Raw genomic sequence first — 21154 nt, 5'->3', positions numbered from 1 at the left:
TGTGATAGCTGTTGGATCCTGTGTTGTTGTGATATTTGTTGGACCCGTTGTTGTGATAGCTGTTGGATCCTGTGTTGTTGTGATATTTGTTGGACCCGTTGTTGTAATAGCTGTTGGATCCTGTGTTGTTGTGATATTTGTTGGACCCGTTGTTGTTGTGATAGCTGTTGGATCCTGTGTTGTTGTGATATTTGTTGGATCCGTTATTGTTGTGATAGCTGTTGGATCCTGTGTTGTTGTGATATTTGTTGGACCCGTTGTTGTTGTGATAGCTGTTGGATCCTGTGTTGTTGTTGGACCCGTTGTTGTGATAGCTGTTGGATCCTGTGTTGTTGTGATATTTGTTGGACCCGTTATTGTTGTGATAGCTGTTGGATCCTGTGTTGTTGTGATATTTGTTGGACCCGTTGTTGTTGTGATAGCTGTTGCATCCTGTGTTGTTGTGATATTTATTGGACCCGTTGTTGTTGTGATAGCTGTTGGATCCTGTGTTGTTGTGATATTTATTGGACCCGTTGTTGTTGTGATAGTTGTTGGATCCTGTGTTGTTGTTGTGATAGTTGTTGGAGCATCTGTGGATGTGTTAATAGCAGTAGCAGCTGCTGTTGTGGTAAGAGCAGATGTTGTTACAGTAGTAGCCTATAAAGTTGTGTTCTTTCTATTGTGTCTACACACACCTGCTAAAATTACCAATGCTATATTTTAAATTATGCCACTTCCATACCTCAATATGTTGGTAAATAGTCAAATAGTCATTAAACCTACTTTACAGCCTTTTTTTAAAACTTTTTTATTATTATTTGTTATGAACCTGTCTTACCAGTTAGAATCAGAACAAAGGCTGCAATCTGTCCAACATTCATTTTGTTTTCCTTTAGATCTGTAAAATCAAACACAGAAACCTATTCACTTATATAAAATGTACTTACATAAGTTATGTTATCATTAACATCAGTTATCATTAGAATCCACTAAGATGATTTCAATGTTTGATCACCAGTATTTGTTTATCTGTTGTGTACAAATAGGTACACATGACAAGACAATTATTACCTATCTATCAATAAAAGATGATAAAATGAGGAGACTTTGTCACTAATATACTCTACAATTCCTGATAAAATGTAATTATATTACATTTTAAAGTGATATTAATATATAATATATGATGTATCGAACATAACCAGCACAAACATAAAGACACAAACAGAAGTGAGAAAAAAAGACTTACCAAAAGAGAACTTATATGATGAAAAGTTAGTATTCTTCCCGTAGTCTGATGGTTATCTTTTTTCACCACAAACCTTTCATCATCCTCACTGATAAAGGTGTTTAGATATTGGAGAAGATCGCTCAGAAATTTTGTAAGAGTGTGACAAAAACCCAGTCAGTCTGGCAGCATGCTTATGCTCTATTATTTTGTCATGTAAACAGACTTACTGTCTCCAACAAACAAACAACACCTGTTATACAAATCAGCCCATATGTCATGCAAAAGTATTTAAATATCAAATCCCCTTTAGGTCTAATTGCAGAGGTGCATAAATAAACATTCAGTGGTGCATATTTTAAAGCTGATATATATATAAATCAATTAAAGACTTGCTTTATACCAGATCTGAGCGTGGAGATGTCGGCCAGTTATTCTGTTATAAACCTGCATCAAAATAACTTTCTAATGTGGTTTTAGTTCCTTCAACTCAAGGTTACTGCAAGATGCTGCAGGGCAGATTATGTGACAAGGTGACTATAAAGTTGTGCTCTTTCTATTGTGTCTATAGTCTGCTAAAATTACCAATGCTATATTTTTAATTATAATGCCACTTACATACATCAATATGTTGGTAAACAGTCATTAAACCTACTTTTTTACAGCCTTTTTTCAAAACTTTTTTATTATTATTTGTTATGAACCTGTCTTACCAGTTAGAATCAGAACAAAAGCTGCAATCTGTCCAACATTCATTTTGTTTTCCTTTAGATCTGTAAAATCAAACACAGAAACTTATTCATGTACTTACATAAGTTATGCACAGCATTTTTCTTCTTTATTGTTTATTTAGAATCCACTAAGATGATTTAAATGTTTGATCACCAGTTTTTGTTTATCTATTGTGTACAAATAGGTACACAGGACAAAACAATTATTACCTATCTATCAATAAAAGATAATAAAATATGGAGACTTTGTCACTAACATACTCTACAATTCTTGATAAAACATAATTATATTACATTATAAAGTGATATTAATATATAATATTATATGATGTATCAAACATAACCAGCACAAACATAAATACACAAACAGAAGTGAGAAAAAAAGACTTACCAAAAGAGAACATACAGTATATGATGAAAAGTTAGTATTCTTCCCGTAGTCTGATGGTTATCTTTTTTCACCACAAACCTTTCATCATCCACACTGATAAAGGTGTTTAGATATTGGAGAAGATCGCTCAGAAATTTTGTAAGAGTGTGACAAAAACCCAGTCAGTCTGGCAGCATCCTTATACTCTGTTATTTTGTCATGTAAACAGACTTACTGTCTCCAACAAACAAACAACACCTGTTATACAAATCAGCCCATATGTCATGCAAAAGTATTTAAATATCAAATCCCCTTCAGGTCTAATTGCAGTGGTGCATAAATAAAAATTCAGTGGTGCATATTTTAAAGCTGATATATATATAAATCAATTAGACTTGCTTTATACCAGATCTGAGCATGGAGACGTCGGCCAGTTATTCTGTTATACACCTGCATCAAAATAACTTTCTAATGTGGTTTTAATTCCTTCAACTCAAGGTTACTGCAAGATGCTACAGGGCAGATTATGTGACAAGGTGACTGTTCTCTGATGGAATAAGTAAAATCCAGCAGTGACACAGCAGGTCTACCATACTTTTTCAAGAATTCATTTCTGGTTTAAAAGTTTCATATAGACATTTTATGAAATTCTTTAAAAACATTTAAATTTTTTATGTGCCTTTAATGGAAGTATTCTCAGAATATTAGATAACAGAAAAAGCTTGTTAATTATTATTTTTATTAATAATATAATGTATCCTGATCATCTTAAATACATATTGCTACTTTGTATAAGTATACAAAACTATAGTACAAGTCACAAAATACATTTTTTTATAAATACATTTAAATATGACAATGAATAACTGGATAATCATACAGGACATTGTTCAGCTTGCAATTCCAGAATTATTCATTCACTATAATACTCATTCAGGCAACACAATGAGTTAAATTAGTGTTTGCACTGTGCTTCATATAACATCAAGTCATTGCAGAGATAACTCCTTCATTGGTGCTAAAAAAAAGACATTTAAGCTTATATAGCTTATTGTAGTTTTTCCAAAGGTCTTCTAGGATTTATAATGAGAACAAAGTCCTTTTTCATACCAGTGGCAGCAGGCTTTTTAAATTGATTTCACTTCAGCACACACACTATTGTTGACTTGTCAGCAGCCATGACAGCAGCACCAAGCAGGATGCAGTGATGAGACTGATCTTGTGGCTCACTCCACCTGACACCTCTGTCAAAGAATACAGACATAAAACAAGACTTTAACAAACAGTTAAAAAAAAGTAATGTTTTTTTAATGAGGTAGTATTCAGTATTGCTTACGTGTGCCGTTCACAGAAACAGAGGTGGGATCAATGTTGAAGGCTGTGATGTTTGAAGCTGCGCTGATCAAAACGTTTCCAATGGCAGTGTTATTGGGTACAGATGAAGAGGCAAAGTTGAGGTCCATGTTGTTGATGATGGAGCCGCTACTGCAGAGAGCATTGCCATAAACAGGGGTTAGTGATGTCTGTAGGAAGTTATGGCCAATACTCTTTAAGATTCATTCATTTAAAAAAACATATAAGATTACCTGAATGAAACCACATTCAATGAGCGGAATGTTGAAAATGAGTTCCGGTAGAAAGGTTCAAGCTGCAGAAAAACAAACAATTATTACATTTCATGGCTTGTCACATATTCCATTGTGCAACGTTCAGTGTTTAAATTACGTACACGTGTTTTGGTTCGGGGCGCATGTTCTGTTCGGTTCTGGACATGTGCATCAAGTAATACAGGGAGGCAGTTTTTACCACAGCATTGAGACGAGTGTTGGCAATTTGGTGTCTCGCTACATTTCGCGGCTTTCCAATTTTTTTTAAATCAAAAGCCACTAGTGACTCTCTGGTGACTTTTGGAGACTGACGTGAAAGCACGTATCATTCTGCAGTCAGCTACTCTCCTCAACACACAGCCGGTCAGTTTCTGTAGCTTCACGCAGCAGGTTCAGCTGCAGGCAGAGCAGAGAGACCCACACCACTCTGTGTCCAATCGTGAGCAAAGCTGCCGCTGGTCCCGTCAATGCTTACAGAGCGGGATGTAAATAGCATATTTCAATGGCAAAAATAAAAAGAAAACCACAGACATCAGTACTGTTAGCATTGCATAGCTTAGCGTAGTCATAGAGTTCAGTCTATCCAACTAGCATGCCGTTCTCTGTCCGACAGTGGGAGTATGTGCTCACACGTGTCTGTGTTTGTGTGTCTCTGTGTGTGTGTGTGTGCATGTGTCTGTGTGTGTCTGTGCATGTGTCTGTGCACATCATGCCTCTGTGTGCAGACAGATACATACTGTGTGACACATATAGAAATTAAAAAGAAATTAAATTGACTTGACCTGATCTAATAATGATGAAACACTGAACTGATTCTTAAATATGGTAAATGTTGGATAATTAGGCTGTGTATTTTATGCTCATCTGGTATTTCCAGAGTGTTAAAAGTTGAATAAACCTCAACATTGTGAACCAAACCGAAAACCGTGGCCTCAGAACCGTGATAAGAACTGAACCGTGGATTTAGTGAACCGTTCCACCCCTGGTAAGTAATTAGTTTAAATTTCAATCTTTAAAAGAAAAAACTTACTGTTTTCTTCAACAGTGAAGCTCGATTGATAAAGGATGTAGATGATGAATTCAGCAGGTCATTTGTAAACGTCTCTGTAGCAGACCTGAAAGACATCCGCCTGGATGTTACTACCTCAGTCGTAGTGGTGGCAGTGGTTGTGGTTGTGGCGGCAGGGGTTGTGGTTGCATTTGTGGTTGCATTTGAGGTTGCATTTGTGGTTGCATTTGTGGTTGTTGCTGTGGTTGCAGCAGTGGTTGCTGGTGTGGTTGTAGCAGTGCTTGCAGCTGTGGTTATAGCAGTGGTTGCAGCCGTGGTTGCAGCAGTGGTTGTAGCAGTGGTTGCTGGTGTGGTTGTAGCAGTGGTTGCAGACGCGGTTGCTGGTGTGGTTGTAGCAGTGGTTGCAGCAGTGGTTGCTGGTGTGGTTGTAGCAGTGGTTGCAGACGTGGTTGCTGGTGTGGTTACAGCAGTGGTTGCTGGTGTGGTTGTAGCAGTGGTTGCAGCTGTGGTTATAGCAGTGGTTGCAGCTGTAGTTGCAGCAGTGGTTACAGTCGTTGCTGCAGTGGAGATAGTTGCAGCACCAGTGGTAGTTGCGTTTACAGCAGCAGCGGTAGTTGCAACAGTGGTAGTTGCGTTTACAGCAGCAGTGGTAATTGCGTTTACAGCAGCAGTGGTAGTTGCGTTTACAGAAGCAGTGGTAGTTGCGTTTGCAGCAGCGGTAGTTGGGGCTGCAGTTGTTTCTGTAAATGAAAAGATGATGTAGGATCCTGAGAAACTGATTTGTCTATGTTCACACAAGACAAACACATTCATTTTCTTTCTTAATTACTAAAGTGTAGAACTGATTATTACTTACGAACTACTACAACAGATGTTGTATCAACTGTGAGATTGAAGGTGTTGTTGGGATTAGACACAGCCTCGACTAATGTTTGTGCAACAGCAGTAGCCGGGGGGATCTCTGCAGTTGTTGCATTTTTTCTGAACTCAACGCCCACTTCAGCTTCAGTATTATCCGCTCGTGTTATTGATCCAGCTCGTCTGCACGAGAAAGCATCTTCAATTAACACTTGTCAGTGTATGTGTTCGGAGTCATTTATACATAATATTAACATTATTTTAAAAAAGTGATGTCATTGTACAGTCTTACCTGAACGCTACAACGTATACACGGACAACCAGGTCGCCATATTTTCGTTTGTAGATGACATCATACTGTGGAAAGTAAGCAAAAGAAAACAAATCAACTATAAATATTTACAAGGTATCATTCAAAATAATCAGTAAACTCCTATGTACTCACCACTTGTACAACTTGAATCTCAAGGTTCTTAAACTCTGGAGAGGTTTTGTTATTGAGAGCTTCTACAAATGGTTGTACTATGACTGCTGCAATAACAACAACTGGTGGAGGAGCTTGTGTTGTGGTGGTTGTAGTGGTAAGAGCAGTAGTTGGGACCACAGTTGTGCTTGCCCCAGCTGTTGTGATTGTTGCCCCAGCTGTGGTTGTCACACCAGCAGTGGTTGTGGTTGTTGCCCCAGTTGTGGTTGTTATACCACCAGCTGTTGTGGTTGTTGCCCCAGAAGCAGTGGTCGTCCCAGTGGCGGTTGTGCTTGTCGCACCAGCTGTAGATGTTGTTCCAGCAGCTGTTGTGGTGGTTGCTCCAGTTGTGGTGGTTGCACCTGTTGTGGTCGTTGTTCCAGCGGCTGTTGTGGTGGTTGCCCCAGGGGTGGTGGTTGCACCTGTTGTGGTCGTTGTTCCAGCGGCTGTTGTGGTCGTTGCTCCAGCAGCTGTTGTGGTTGTTGCCCCAGCTGTGGTCGTCCCAGTGGCGGTTGTGCTTGTCGCACCAGCTGTGGACGTTGTCCCAGCAGCTGATGTGGTGGTTGCCCCAGTTGTGGTAGTTGCTCCAGCAGCTGTTGAGGTCGTAAACCCAGCTGTGGTGGTTGCACCAGCAGCTGTTGTGGTCGTTGCCCCAGTTGTAGTTGCTCCAGCAGCTGTTGTGGTCGTTGCTCCAGCAGCTGTTGTGGTGGTTGCCCCAGTTGTGGTTGTTGCACCAGCAGTTGTTGTGGTCGTTGCCCCAGTTGTGGTTGTTGCACCAGCAGTTGTTGTGGTCGTTGCCCCAGTTGTGGTCGTTGCACCAAAGGCAGTTGTGGTGGTTGCTCCAGTGGCTGTTGTGGTCATTGCCCCAGTTGTGGTCGTTGCACCAGCAGCTGTTGTGGTCGTTACCCCAGTTGTAGTCGTTGCTCCAGCAGCTGTTGTGGTCGTTGCCCCAGTTGTGGTTGTTGCACCAGCAGTTGTTGTGGTCGTTGCCCCAGTTGTGGTCGTTGCACCAGCAGCTGTTGTGGTCGTTGCCCCAGTTGTAGTCGTTGCTCCAGCAGCTGTTGTGGTCGTTGCCCCAGTTGTGGTTGTTGCACCAGCAGTTGTTGTGGTCGTTGTCCCAGTTGTGGTCGTTGCACCAGCAGCTGTTGTGGTCGTTGCCCCTGTTGTGGTCGTTGCTCCAGTAGCTGTTGTGGTCGTAACCCCAGTTGTGGTCGTTGCACCAGCAGCTGTTGTGGTCGTTGCCCCAGTTGTGGTCGTTGCACCAGCAGCTGTTGTGGTCGTTGCCCCAGTTGTGGTGGTTGCTCCAGCAGCTGTTGTGGTCGTTGCCCCAGCAGCTGTTGTGGTGGTTGCTCCAGCAGCTGTTGTGGTCATAACCCCAGTTGTGGTTGTTGCACCAGCAGCTGTTGTGGTGGTTGCCCCAGTTGTGGTTGTTGCTCCAGCGGCTGTTGTGGTCGTTGCCCCAGTTGTGGTCATTGCTCCAGCAGCTGTTGTTGTGGTTGCACCAGCAGCTGTTGTGGTGGTTGCCCCAGTTGTGGTTGTTGCTCCAGCGGCTGTTGTGGTCGTTGCCCCAGTTGTGGTCATTGCTCCAGCAGCTGTTGTTGTGGTTGCTCCAGCAGCTGTTGTGGTCGTTGCCCCAGTTGTGGTTGTTGCACCAGCAGTTGTTGTGGTCGTTGTCACAGTTGTGGTCGTTGCACCAGCAGCTGTTGTGGTCATTGCCCCTGTTGTGGTCGTTGTTCCAGCAGCTGTTGTGGTCGTTGCACCAGCAGCTGTTGTGGTCGTTGCCCCAGTTGTGGTGGTTGCTCCAGCAGCTGTTGTGGTCGTTGCCCCAGCAGCTGTTGTGGTGGTTGCTCCAGCAGCTGTTGTGGTGGTTGCTCCAGCAGCTGTTGTGGTGGTTGCCCCAGTTGTGGTGGTTGCTCCAGCAGCTGTTGTGGTGGTTGCTCCAGCAGCTGTTGTGGTCGTAACCCCAGTTGTGGTTGTTGCACCAGCAGCTGTTGTGGTGGTTGCCCCAGTTGTGGTTGTTGCTCCAGCGGCTGTTGTGGTCGCTGCCCCAGTTGTGGTCATTGCTCCAGCAGCTGTTGTTGTGGTTGCTCCAGCAGCTGTTGTGGTCGTAACCCCAGTCGTGGTTGTTGCACCAGCAGTTGTTGTGGTCGTTGCTCCAGTTGTGGTCGTTGCTCCAGCAGCTGTTGTGGTCGTAACCCCAGTTGTGGTCATTGCTTCAGCAGGTGTTGTGGTGGTTGCCCCAGTTGTGGTGGTTGCTCCAGCAGCTGTTGTGGTCGTAACCCCAGTTGTGGTTGTTGCACCAGCAGCTGTTGTGGTGGTTGCACCAGTTGTGGTGGTTGCACCAGAAGCTGTTGTGGTCGTTGACCCAGTTGTGGTTGTTGCTCCAGCGGCTGTTGTGGTTGTTGCTCCAGTTGTAGTCGTTGCTCCAGCAGCTGTTGTGGTGGTTGCTCCAGCAGCTGTTGTGGTCGTAACCCCAGTCGTGGTTGTTGCTACAGCAGTTGTTGTGGTCGTTGCACCAGTTGTGGTGGTTGCCCCAGCTGTGGTGGTTGCCCCAGCTGTGGTGGTTGCCCCAGTTGTGGTGGTTGCTCCAGCAGCTGTTGTGGTAGTTGCCCCAGTTGTGGTCAATACCCCAGTTGTAGTGGTTGCTCCAGCAGCTGTTGTGGTCATAATCCCAGTTGTGGTCGTTGCACCAGCTGTTGTTGTGGTGGTTGCCCCAGTTGTGGTTGTTGCCCCAGTTGTGGTGGTTGCTCCAGCAGCTGTTGTGATTGGTGCCCCAGTTGTGGTTGTTGCTCCAGCGGCTGTTGTGGTCATTGCCCCAGTTGTAGTTGTTGCTCCAGCAGCTGTTGTGGTCGTAACCCCAGTCGAGGTTGTTGCACCAGCAGTTGTTGTGGTCGTTGCCCCAGTTGTGGTTGTTGCCCCAGTTGTGGTGGTTGCTCCAGCAGCTGTTGTGGTGGTTGCCCCAGTTGTGGTCGTTTCTCCAGCAGCTGTTGTGGTGGTTGCACCAGTTGTGGTCATTGCCCCAGTTGTGGTGGTTGCTCCAGCAGCTGTTGTGGTCGTTGCACCAGCTGTTGTTATGGTGGTTGCCCCAGTTGTGGTGGTTGTTCCAGCAGCGGTTGTGGTCGTTGCCCAAGTTGTGGTGGTTGCTCCAGCAGCTGTTGTGGTTGGTGCCCCAGTTGTGGTGGTTGTTTCAGCAGCTGTTGTGGTCGTTGCCCCAGTTGTAGTCGTTGCTCCAGCGGCTGTTGTGGTGGTTGCTCCAGTTGTGGTTGTTGCCCCAGTTGTGGTGGTTGCTCCAGCGGCTGTTGTGGTCATTGCCCCAGTTGTGGTCGTTGCACCGGCAGTTGTTGTGGTCGTTGCCCCAGTTGTAGTCGTTGCTCCAGCAACTGTTGTAGTGGTTTCCCCAGTTGTGGTGGTTGCTCCAGCAGCTGTTGTGGTTGTGGCCCCAGTTGTGGTCATTCCAGCAGCTGTTGTGGTTGTTGGTGCAACTGTTGTGGTTGTTGGTGCAACTGTTGTGGTTGTTGGTACATCTGTTGTTGTTTGAGCAGACACTGGTGTAGTAGCCAGCTCCATCGTCACTAATTTTTAAGAGCAAAGTGCATGTGTTTAGATAAGCACTAAATTACACCTGCACTGTAAGCACCCGTCACCGTTATACAATAATGCAACCCTACCTGTAATTATCAGCAAAACTGATACAATTTGTCCAGCACCCATTGTGGTCTACTCTTGGACCTGCAACATTAGAAACATCTTAAACATCAATTTGTAAAAATATTTTGAATACAGACAAAGTAAAATAGTATCTTATGTAATATCTCATGACATTGAATTTTATACATATCAATTACATGTTGAACATTGTTAGAATAGAATAGAATAGAATATACTTTATTAATCCCTTTGGGATTGGGATGGTCCCTCAGGGAAATCTGGGTAGATTGTTCATATGTTTATGAGAACCACAAAGCTTAATGCCTTGCAAAATGAATTGTCGTGTGACCTCTTCAGCTTATAAATTCACAAGAATCCTTTATCTTCAATAATCATGTTCACAAAAATGTATTTAATTTACAAATGGGCATCATTTTCTGTTTTTCGGGCAGAAAAACTAACTTTCTTAAAACAAAATGTTCCACCAATTCCCTGTCTTTCATCGCCCTGACTATAGGTTACAGTTTATGTTGGCAAATTCTCACCAAAACACACATTTCCTTACTTGATCATCTGGAAACAGTAACCTTATGAATACACTGTACTACAAATAACACATTGACAGCTGTCCCTCCCTATTTCATGTACTTTTTATCAGCACATCCCCCGTGAACTACAGTCACACGAGGGCTAGAGCCTATCTGGGCGAGACCTGGACAGGCTGCCAGTCTATCACAGGGCTCAAGGGCAACCAATTATGTTTCATATCTAAATGCTGCACATATGCAATTATGCTTTATCCCATTTTTTATTCCCAAATTTAAATTTTTAAATTTTAAACAATCAGGAAATCTTATGGGGGAAAACATTTTGTTTGTGGAAAAACAACAGGAACTAAATAAATAAATAGTGAAATTCCCAGTCTAGGATGAATAAAATCTATCTATCTAAATAAATAAATTACAAATTACATTTTTGGTGTTGCCGTTTAAACATTAAAATCTGCCTAGAATTTTGTAGTTTATACGTACATAAAAAATCTGTAGAATATTTTATGACAAAATTTAATGTTTATAAGAACATAAAATAAAATAAAACATACATGCATACAAAACTGTACTCACCCCAGCCAACTGTCTGATAAAGAGGTTCCTTATTTCCTCAACTCTGATGCTGTCTGAGCCCTTGTGATGCTACCTGTTTGTTTAGGTCTCTTATATTGCCCTCTTAGTAAAATATGTGACATGTCTGACACGTCAGTGAAAGATGAAACAAAACAAGGGTTTAAAAAAATGGCAGCTATATTCATTGTCAGTTTCATGGTTTTTGCATCCTGGCTACAGATGCATTCCAGTCATGTGAACAAACTGGATGTCAGTATCTGATGTTTGTCACAGGTGTAGCTGTGATGCCCGCATGTAGATTTTAAATGTAGTGATTGTAGTGATGATTATTTTATATTGCTTCGCATGCATTTGGATTTACACAAAATTAGTTTTTTTGGTTGGTGATCTTTATTTTGGTAACTCTGCACATGCGACTGCCTGATGTATTGGACAAAACAAGCTTTTTTTTTTTTAGCTCTCAGCATGTATTATTATCCTTTTTACTACACAAACACTTTATAGAGAAACATAAGCATCTGTAATTTTATGCTGCTCCTCCATAGATCATTAATAGCCATGTCAGAGAGCACGAAGGCAACCACGTCACATGTTCCTTTCAAGTTGACAGCAGCATGAAATCCAGATTTAGCATGTACCCACCTTGTGTTTAGAATCACTCATCCATGGACACTAAAATTCTTCTGTGGTGGGTGGAGATGTGTCAGGTAATTACAAACACTGCAACGTCAATGTCCAACAAACATTTTAAAGCATGTCCTTTAATTCCCATGTCCGTGATGAAGAATTAATAATCTCAATACTAGAGAGCTGTCTTTCTTTAAATATGGATACAGATAAGAACTAACCTGCATTTTGTTGCATTGATTTCTGATAAACTCACTTTCATTATCAGAAAAAAATGATATATCCAGGCATGAATTTACATAGTTTATTGAAGGTTTTAGTGTTGATTTCAAATTTTACAAAAGAATAATAAGAACCAACAAGCAAAACACAAACAAGCAGGTAGATATATCTGACAGTAAACAAACTTAACAAAAAAAACACACACAGCTTCCTCTATAAAAAAATACCATTTCATAACAATAAAGTAGGAAAAAGTATTGCATACATTCAATATCTAAATAAAAATAGAATAAGGACAATGTGCTCAGACACAAACACAGACAAAGAAAAATGGAGGAATATAACCGGACTAACCAGGACTGGAAACTCTATGGACATCATTCAGTTCCTGGCTTTCGCTCACAATCCTTGTTATAACTGTCTTTGTCAGCGACAGCTGCAGTGATTTCTGTCTCACTGTTTTTTTTTTGACAGCTACCATTTAGGCTACTTAACAGTCCACTGCACATAATCAATAGACAGCTGTGCTAAGAAAACATTCAGTGTGAGAAACGACAATGCTGCTTGGTTTTAGATGAGGAGTAGCCGAGGGTGGAGTGAAGGTGCTCATCTAAGTAGAGAACTTCAGGGCGAACCATTGACATTCTTTCTAGAGTATATTGTTGATCACTGCAAAGACACACAAGAAGGTGGAAACCTGTGAGATTTAAAGAGTAAAATTGAAACACATTACATCTGAAGTTTGGTGGTTTTGTCTTTGTCCTCTACAACAGTACACAGAGCTGAAATAAGTACTTGCTAAAGGTATAGTACTGGGGTGGCCCTGATAAACTGCAGTTCTCAATGCTGATTTGCCAGGAACACCTGAAAGGATGAGCCAGAAGTGTTACTTGCCTCTCAAGTTAGATTCTGGAGAATTTTTTTTAAAAAGTATTCCTGAAGAATTCACATGACTTTCACAATCAATCATTATATTCAGTCCTCTCAGTATTCCCTGAAAATACTGATTGTTACCTTATGCGTGTTGTTTCAGCTTGGGTCTGTTGCATCAGAGTCGTTGGATGCTAGGATTGTGGTCCGGAACACAGTTGGGTATTCAAAGACGAGGGGCTTCACAGCAGCAACCTTAGGGCTATATTTGAAAAATACCGTACTCCCTGGGGATGACAGATAGTGGGTAACATCAACCTGCTCTTGTGTTCTGTTTGCATGGGCCTGGTTCAGTGATGATACATTTGAAGAAACTTGTGTTGCTGATGAGGAGCTGTTTACAGTTTCTGCAGTTTGTTGAGATGTGCTTATAGATGCGGTTGTTGTGGATCTGGTCATCTGGGTAGATGTAAGGCTTGTTGTAGCTACATAACCATTAGCTGTGGGTGAAACGGATTGTGTTGCTCCTGTACTTTGTGTTGTGTAGCTTGTTGCCATGGAAACCAGTTCACTCTGTGTTTTTGAGACACCACCTTTACTCACTACTGATGCCGGTGTTGGTAAAATCTCTGAATTGGTTGTTAGAGATGATGTATCGTCGGGTTGACTTTGTGATTGTGTTGTTAAGATTTGTGTTGTCCTAGTCCCAGCTGCTATTTGTGTAGGAGCAAAGGTATTATTGGTAGATACAGTGTTTTGTGTTGTTTGTTCAGCTGTAGTTTGTGGGGATGCTGTTACTGATGTTACAATTTGTGTTGAATTAATTTGCAGTGTTGTTGTGGTTGTTGTGGCTGGCACTGAGTTATTTGTTGTTGATACAACAGCATCTGTTGTGAATGTTGTTTCTGCCGATGTTGTTGGCTGTGTAGTTGTTGTGGTGGTTCCTGCTGTAGAAGGTGTAGATTGACTTGTTGTTGTCGATGCGGTTGTTGTGGATCCAGTCATCTGGGAAGCTATAAGACTTGTTGTAGCTACATGACTATTAGCTGTGGGTGAAATAGATCGTGTTGCTGTTGTTGCTGACTGTGTGGTCACAATTGTAATTTCTGTTGCTCTTGTCGGTGTTGGATTGGGTGTAGTTTGTTGAGATGTGATTATAGATGATTCAGTTTGGGCTGCAGTTATTTCTAAGGGTGTGGATTTGTCTGGATCTGCGGTTGTTGTTGTGAATATCATTTGTATAGACTTTGTTGGCTGTGTTGTTGTCGTGGTTGTTTCTGGTGTAAAAGCTGGAGATGGAGTCATTGTGGTTGTTATGGACACGGGAATCTGCATTGATAAAACAGAACTATTAACTTGTGGTGGAATAGATTGTGTTGGTGTGGATACAGTTCCCACATATCCTGTTGTTTGTGTTACCAAAGAAACTGATCCAGTTTGTGACATTCTGTATATTGTTGTTGAGTCTGAACTTTGGTCTACTGCTAATGCTGATGTTGGTGAAGTCTCTGATTTGGTGGGTAGAGATGATGGAGCATCATTTTGACTTCCTGGTTGTGTTGTTACAGTTGAAATTAGCACTTTTGTAGCCACTGATTCTTCTTGTGTTGTAAAGTTGTGATTTGTTGATGCAGTGCTTTGGGTTGGTGTTACTAACATAGATCCAGGTGTTGATGAAGTGACTGAAGCTGTTGTTACATGTGCTGATCTATTTCCCAGAGTTGCTGATTGTGTGGTTGCAGTTGTAATGTCTGTGGCTGTTGTCGGTGTTCTGTGGTCAGTGGTTGTTTGTGGTGGTGTTGGTACATATGATGCTGTTTGTGCTGAAGAGCTTAGAAAAGGTTCTGTGGATGGTTTTGATGTCTCTGATTTATTTGATGTTGATACAACTGTGTCTGATGTGACTGTTTTTTCTGCAGATGCTGTTGGCTGTGTAGTTGTTGTGGTTGTTCCTGCTGTAGAAGCTGTAGATTGACTTGCGGTTGTTGTCGATGCGGTTGTTGTGGATCCAGTCATCTGGGAAGCTGTAAGACTTGTTGTAGCTACATGACTATTAGCTGTGGGTGAAATAGATTGTGTTGCTGTTGTTGCTCCTTTACTTTGTGTTGTGTAGCTTGTTGCCATGGAAACCGGTTCACTCTGTGTTTTTAAGACACCACCTTCTCTCACTACTGATGCCGGTGTTGGTAAAGTCTCTGAATTGGTTGTTAGAGATGATGTATCGTCGGGTTGACTTTGTGATTGTGTTGTTAAGATTTGTGTTGTCGTAGTCCCTGCTGCTATTTGTGTAGGAGCAAAGGTATTATTGGTAGATACAGTGTTTTGTGTTGATTGTTCAGCTGTAGTTTGTGGAGATGCTGTTACTGATGTTACAGTTTGTGTTGAATTTATTTGCAATGATGTTGTGGGTTGGTGGGTGGTTGTCACAGAGTTATTTGTTGTTGATACAACAGCATCTGTTGTGAAGGTTGTTTCTGCAGCTGTTGTTGGCTGTGTAGTTGGTGTGGTGGTTCCTGCTGTAGAAGCTGTAGATTGACTTGCTGTTGTTGTCGATGCGGTTGCTACATGACTATTAGCTGTGGGTGAAACAGATTGTGTTGCTGTTGTTGCTGACTGTGTGGTCACAATTGTAATTTCTGTTGCTCTTGTCGGTGTTGGATTGGGTGTAGTTTGTTGAGATGTGGTTATAGATGATGCAGTTTGGGTTGCAGTTATTTCTAAGGGTGTGGATTTGTCTGGATCTGTGGTTGTTGTTGTGAATATCGTTTGTATAGACTTTGTTGGCTGTGTTGTCGTGGTTGTTTCTGGTGTAAAAGCTGGAGATGGAGTCATTGTGGTTGTCATGGACACGGAAATCTGCATTGATGAAACAGGACTATTAACTTGTGGTGGAATATATTGTGTTGGTGTTTGTGTGGATACAGTTCCCACAGATCCTGTTGTTTGAGTTACTATAGAAGCTGGTCTTCCTGTATATTTGGTGCTAGACTGTGTTAGTGTTGGTGTGCCATTCTCAGTTTGTGCTGTGGTTTGAAATGAGGTTGTTATGATTCCTGCAGCTGCTGAGGTTGAAATTTCTCTGGTGGATGCAGTGCTTTGTGTGGTTGCCATGGGTGATGCTGGTGAAGTGACTGGGGATTGCACAGACGTAACTGAAGACAGGTCAGCTTGTGTTGTAGATAAGACAGTCAGAGCTGGTGTTGTAGTTGCTGTTATTGTTGTTGGAACAGAACTTTGTGTTGATACCAGTTCAGTTGTTAATGATTGTGTGTTTTGTTTCTGTGTTGAAGTTGATTGTGTTGCTACAATCCCACTGGTGGTATGAGCTGCTTGCTGTATTGTGGTTGTAGATTCAGTGGTGTGTTTTGGTGGTTCAGTAGGCATTTTTCCTGTAATATCCACGATTGCCTGTGCTGATGTTAGGACAGACTTTATTAGTGATGGTACAGTATTTCCTTTTGTGGTGGATATTGAACCTAAAACTGTTGCACTTAGCGTTAGTTCAGACATTGTAGTTTGTGTGGATTCTGTCTCCACAGGTGCTGTGTTTGGTGATGCAGTCATGGTCATTTCTGCTGCTGTTGTGTAGGGGGTGCCATGATTTGGAGATGAAGTTACATAAATGGATGTATTTTCACTTGATTCTGTAATGTTTTCTGTGGATGACGTGGTTCCTGTTGCTGTGTCACCAGGGACTTGTTCTGATAGTGTCTCAGTGGGTCCGGAGGTGACTGCTGTCTCAGAGAGGCTCTGGGTAGAGTTTGTGTCCTTGCTCTCAGCTGATAATGGTTGTGATGTGACTTCAACTGTTCTGTGATGTATGTCAGAGGTTATATTAGTCACCCTTGTCTGTGTTTTGTCTTCAAATGTGCGTGCATTCGTATTGTGCGTTAACGTAAGATCAGTTGGTGATAAATGTGGAATGCTGGTGGGTGTGCTGTGATCTGTGACGTCTAAAGCCTTAGGTGTGGTCGCCGGGTCAGATATGTTTGAGATGTGCTCTGGAGGTTTTGAGGTGACAGTTTCCTGTAAAGACCATTCTGGTTGGTTTGTAGTCAAATTATTTGATGGGCTGGTTGGAGTGTCTTCATAGTGCACAGCATGAGCAGCAGCACTTCCTTTGCCTACGGTGGCTTTGCTTTCACCTTTCTGTGTTGTCGTTGCATTACTTTCCTCCATTGATTCTGAAGTTGGCATTCCAGTTGGAGATGTTGTTGTTGTCCATGTCGTGCGTGCAGAAGAATGAGCTGTTGTAAGTTCACTGAGCTTTAGTGCTGCAGAGATTAAAGTCAAGTTAATTTTAGGAGAAGGTGTATTCAAGACAGGAAGAGGTCGGCAGAAGGCTGTGAGAGAGGAGATGAACAGAAGGTTTCATTTCAAATAATCTGCCACAAAAGAAATTAAAACCTCATCTAAATCAAAGTCTTTTATTTAGTTTTGTTACATCTTTGTGTATTGTTGTAACACCTCTTGGAAATTGTTGGTCCCTTAAATAATGTGTTTCTTTTTTTTAAGGATTTGCATGTAACATTAATATTCTGTTGAAAGGTCAACTTACATTTCAGTTGTTAAATTATATTAAATTAACTTTGAAACTTTGAAATTGATTTCATATTTTTATATTATTTTTATATTTTAGATTTTTCCTGGTTGCAGTGTAGTGTTCCTCATTGTTGCCTTTTATTGTGTGCCCTTATGAAATCACTGTTAATAAACTAGGCTGTTCAGGTTCTTTACTACAGGTTGCTAAATAGCGTCCTTCTTTTTTAAAGGTTCATCTTTTTTTCAATTTATTTATTTTTTACAATATGTTGTTAGAATCTATGTAACGTGAGTCACAGGTTGGAACAGTTGCTACAGCAATAGCTTACGATTTTACTCACCTGCCAGCAGGCTCAGAAAACAACCCCAGTTCATAGCGATACGTGATGGTTATCCATCAGTAGGAACATTTCTGATAACAATGCAAAGACAAAGAGAGACAAATTCAAGACATTTTCTTCTATTCTTCATACCCACACACCTTGTAAGTCTAACAGCATGTCCTGCATGCCCTGCATACTTACGTCTTTACATTTCGTCTGCATCTGCCTTACCTCCATGATTTGAAAAAATGCATGATATAAGGTATGGACATTCATCCACCCACTGGGTTTTTTTAATGTTATCCTGATGAACCTGACACCGCCAATACCCACAATGCAACATGGCTGCTTACAGTTAGTGGCAGAATGTAACTAAGTATGTGTACTTCTTTACTGTACTTGAGTATTTTTTTATGTATTTATACTTTACTTAAGTAAAAGTAATAGTGCATGCTTTATATTTTTACACCATTATATTTTGCAGCTATTATCTGTACTTTCTACTCTAGATCACTATACTACAAATTTAAAAATGTCTGTAGTTACAAGTACATTTATGAATACAGTTGTGTTCATACAACTGTGCTGGACTGATGTGAGGTCAGACTCTGCATGGAGGTGGTGTCACGCTGCCAGCTGTGTTTCTATAATGAGCCTCAGTCATAATACCAGTGCTCTGGCTCAGTTAGCTAACTAGTTAGCTACTGTCTGCTAACACAAGTCCATCTATTAATCATAACTTTAATCTACAGCAGGAACACTTACACAGTAAAAATGGTGAGTGCGTGTTTTTTATTAGCAGCCTCTCTGTTCACTTGATGCCCACAGCCTGCCTCATGACAGACAGACCTGTCCATAGCTGCTTCTGGACTGAAAATGTAAATTAACTACATATTGTCCATTTTAATTTTAAGATGATTTCTCTGATTATTTTAACCTGATCAGATCCTTTGCAATGGAAATCAATAATATATATTCAGTGCGTGAGTACTTTTAATACTTTAAGTACATTTTAAAGTTACATACTTAAGACTTTTACTTAAGTAGGATATTTGATGTGGCACTTCTACTTTTACTTAAGTATATATTTTGCTGGGTAATTGTACTTTTACTTAAGTACCAAGCTTCAGTACTTCCTCCACCACTGTTTACAGCAAGTTAGGTTGTTGGGGTAGAGTTATTGAAAGCTCAATTCTGCAGTGACGTTTTTGTACCATCTCACCTATTTCCTGTCTCCCAAGCTTTACAAATTGCCTTCTGTTTGCATGTGTGGTTTAATATTAACAGCATTTCTCCTCAGTGCCAGTCAGGAAGTGTTTTTATTAATGTCTACCAGTTCCTCGAAAGTGTTGTATGAATAATGAGTGAATTAAATAATTACTCACACTTATAATTAGTAGCGCTTGTTTGTGGGCGTCACAATGTTGTCGACGTACAGCATACAGGCTAATCTCCACACTTTCCTAACAGAAAAAATGACAACACAATATTTAGTTGTGTTAGTTACAATCAGAAATAATTTATAAATATGTTATAACAACATGTATCTAATATGTGTTTACAGTAAACCTTTTTGGCTCTAGAATCTTGAATTTAGGACAGTAGTTGCAATCATACTGTGTCCAGTTATTTTATGTGTTGTGCTGTATTGTTGTTTTTTACACACATAAATACACATTTTCATCAGCACTTGAATATTCGGCATGTGTCAGTGCGATTGGCGTCTCAGCAGAGTTACTTGTTTAATCATCTGGACAGCTTTAATTCTTCAGTCTAAAATACAGTAATAAGGCCTCAAGACTATTGTGCAGTGAGTCGTATCTGTATGCATGGAACACTGGTAATGTGGTTATTCATAGTTTTTTCTCTGAGCAAATTACCCACAGAGACAAACTAAGTAAAGGAAACAGTGTTGTTTTGTTGCAGTGTAAAGACTGGGGTGGGGAGTCAGAGCCTCACCTGTGTCTAAAAACAGCTCTGCCGGCAGACTGAGAGAAGGAAGAAGAAGAGATAATGTACTTTTTATTGGTCAATTCATCTGTACTGTCATGTAATTCCTGAGAAAGTCAGATATGTCTTTATGTACATGAGATGTCAGCATCAGCTTACAGTGATAGCCAGTAAAATCTGGTCTAACTTTGTTTGTTGTTCTTTTCCTTCTGTTTCTATACAATCACCAGTTTACACATGCATGCTCACAACTTCAGCCAGATGTTATCTGTACAAATTCCTGAACCTGTGCAAGATGTGGGAGTTCAAATGAGTTGAGAGCATCTGAACATTGTGATTGGTAAAATCTGAAAAATCACACTCACCTTTCATCACCACTGACATGGAATCTTGGACAAATCTTCAGTGTAAACAGAACAAAAAAAAAAGGAAGCGCTGTGTGAAGTCGTATCGCATAAACCAGTTCTTCCTGCTTTAATCACACCTGTCAGTGGCCTACACCTCACAGCAATGACGTACAAAACGGCATGTGAATGGAAAAGAAATGACTTATGGGTGGAAGTGACGCTTTCAGTGTGTGCAAATGCTATAAAATTCTTCGAACACTCCTGAGCATGATTGATTTTTTTTTTTAATTTTCTGATGGTCACAGCCTGCAAACAATAAAAATAACCAGAAACATTTGCTGTTTTGATGTCGCTGCTGAAGACGATACGCACCCAAGTGAATTGTTTTGTGTTGCAAACAAACAAAACAAAAGACAGACAAAAATAATTATGTTTGTTCTTTCCACACTGAGCTGTAGACACTAAGAAATAGAAAGTGAGGTGGAGGCAACGAATGTTTATTATTAAAGAGTTAATCATACCACATGAAATAAAATGAATGTGCACAGTATAAATAGCCCCAAGCTATATACTGCTTTATTGCCCCTATATGCACTGCTGGATATCCTGAGGCTGCCTGAAAACCTGCTTGTGACCTGCCACACAACAGTATCATCACCTTGTCACCATGTGTTTTCTTTTTGTTATTTTTTTTGGTTTGTTTTCAACTCAACACTGGAATCTTGTTTATTTGTTCCTGTTGGATATGGGTAATGGGACGTCTTCAGAAATCTAGAAGGACAACAATTGCGGTAACTGCAAATAGCAGACATTGTGAGAGTACACTAGCACTTGAGGTTTCTATTCAGTCAGGGTGTGTTGAGGTCAGTTGCTAAGTAACCTCATGCCAGAGGATTGATACTAAGCGCTGGCACGTCATATATTTAAATAGGTAACCTTTTTTAATTTGCATGGCCTCGGCTGGTTCCACACCACAGTTTCAGGAATGTTGTTCATGTTCAGAGACTCTTATCATTTCATCTACCGTGCAGGCGACTTTGTATAATGATTCTGGAACTAGGCAAGAATGACTTAAGGTATCAGACTACAAGTTAAAAAAGAAAAGAAAAAACAAACTAACAATAAAATGGTCAATAAGGCAATTAAGTACTACACTTATAATAGTATTACTTATCTATAAGGAAAAATTATCGGAAAACTTCAACGTTTTAATGGAGTTGTGCACTTTCGGGTGGCTTACACATAACTACATT

General features: G+C 41.0%; 3 protein-coding genes across 3 annotated transcripts; all 3 read right to left on the bottom strand.

The window, feature by feature from the left end:
• Window positions 1–3384: 3384 nt before the first annotated feature.
• LOC114451199 (Y' element ATP-dependent helicase YPR204W-like) lies at window positions 3385–5131 on the bottom strand (the record flags this gene model as incomplete). The annotated part of the gene is made up of 4 exons (XM_028429774.1): window positions 3385–3555; window positions 3648–3796; window positions 3898–3959; window positions 4949–5131. Coding segments are annotated over 4 exons (483 nt in total), but the record flags the coding sequence as incomplete, so codon positions are not given.
• Window positions 5132–6077: 946 nt separating this feature from the next.
• On the bottom strand, window positions 6078–10469 carry LOC114451198 (GATA zinc finger domain-containing protein 14-like). Its single transcript, XM_028429773.1, has 5 exons — window positions 10462–10469; window positions 9581–9820; window positions 8765–9400; window positions 6231–7558; window positions 6078–6142 (listed from the first exon to the last, which is right to left on the bottom strand). Exons 1-4 carry the CDS (start codon window positions 10467–10469, stop codon window positions 6280–6282), a joined length of 2163 nt encoding a protein of 720 aa, XP_028285574.1. The 3' UTR covers window positions 6078–6142; window positions 6231–6279.
• Window positions 10470–12406: 1937 nt separating this feature from the next.
• Window positions 12407–19993, bottom strand: LOC114450706 (mucin-5AC-like). The gene is made up of 6 exons (XM_028429021.1): window positions 19920–19993; window positions 19564–19592; window positions 18990–19067; window positions 17623–17693; window positions 12884–17082; window positions 12407–12538 (listed from the first exon to the last, which is right to left on the bottom strand). The coding sequence occupies exons 4-5, from the start codon at window positions 17654–17656 to the stop codon at window positions 12899–12901; spliced, it is 4218 nt and encodes a 1405-aa protein (XP_028284822.1). The 5' UTR covers window positions 17657–17693; window positions 18990–19067; window positions 19564–19592; window positions 19920–19993; the 3' UTR covers window positions 12407–12538; window positions 12884–12898.
• Between the last annotated feature and the right edge of the window lie 1161 nt (window positions 19994–21154).

The sequence above is a fragment of the Parambassis ranga genome, chromosome 18 (genome assembly GCF_900634625.1).
Source record: "Parambassis ranga chromosome 18, fParRan2.1, whole genome shotgun sequence".
NCBI lineage: Eukaryota > Metazoa > Chordata > Actinopteri > Ambassidae > Parambassis > Parambassis ranga.
The sequence above is the reverse complement of the archived record's forward strand: the minus strand, read 5'-3'. Positions and strand labels throughout refer to the sequence as shown.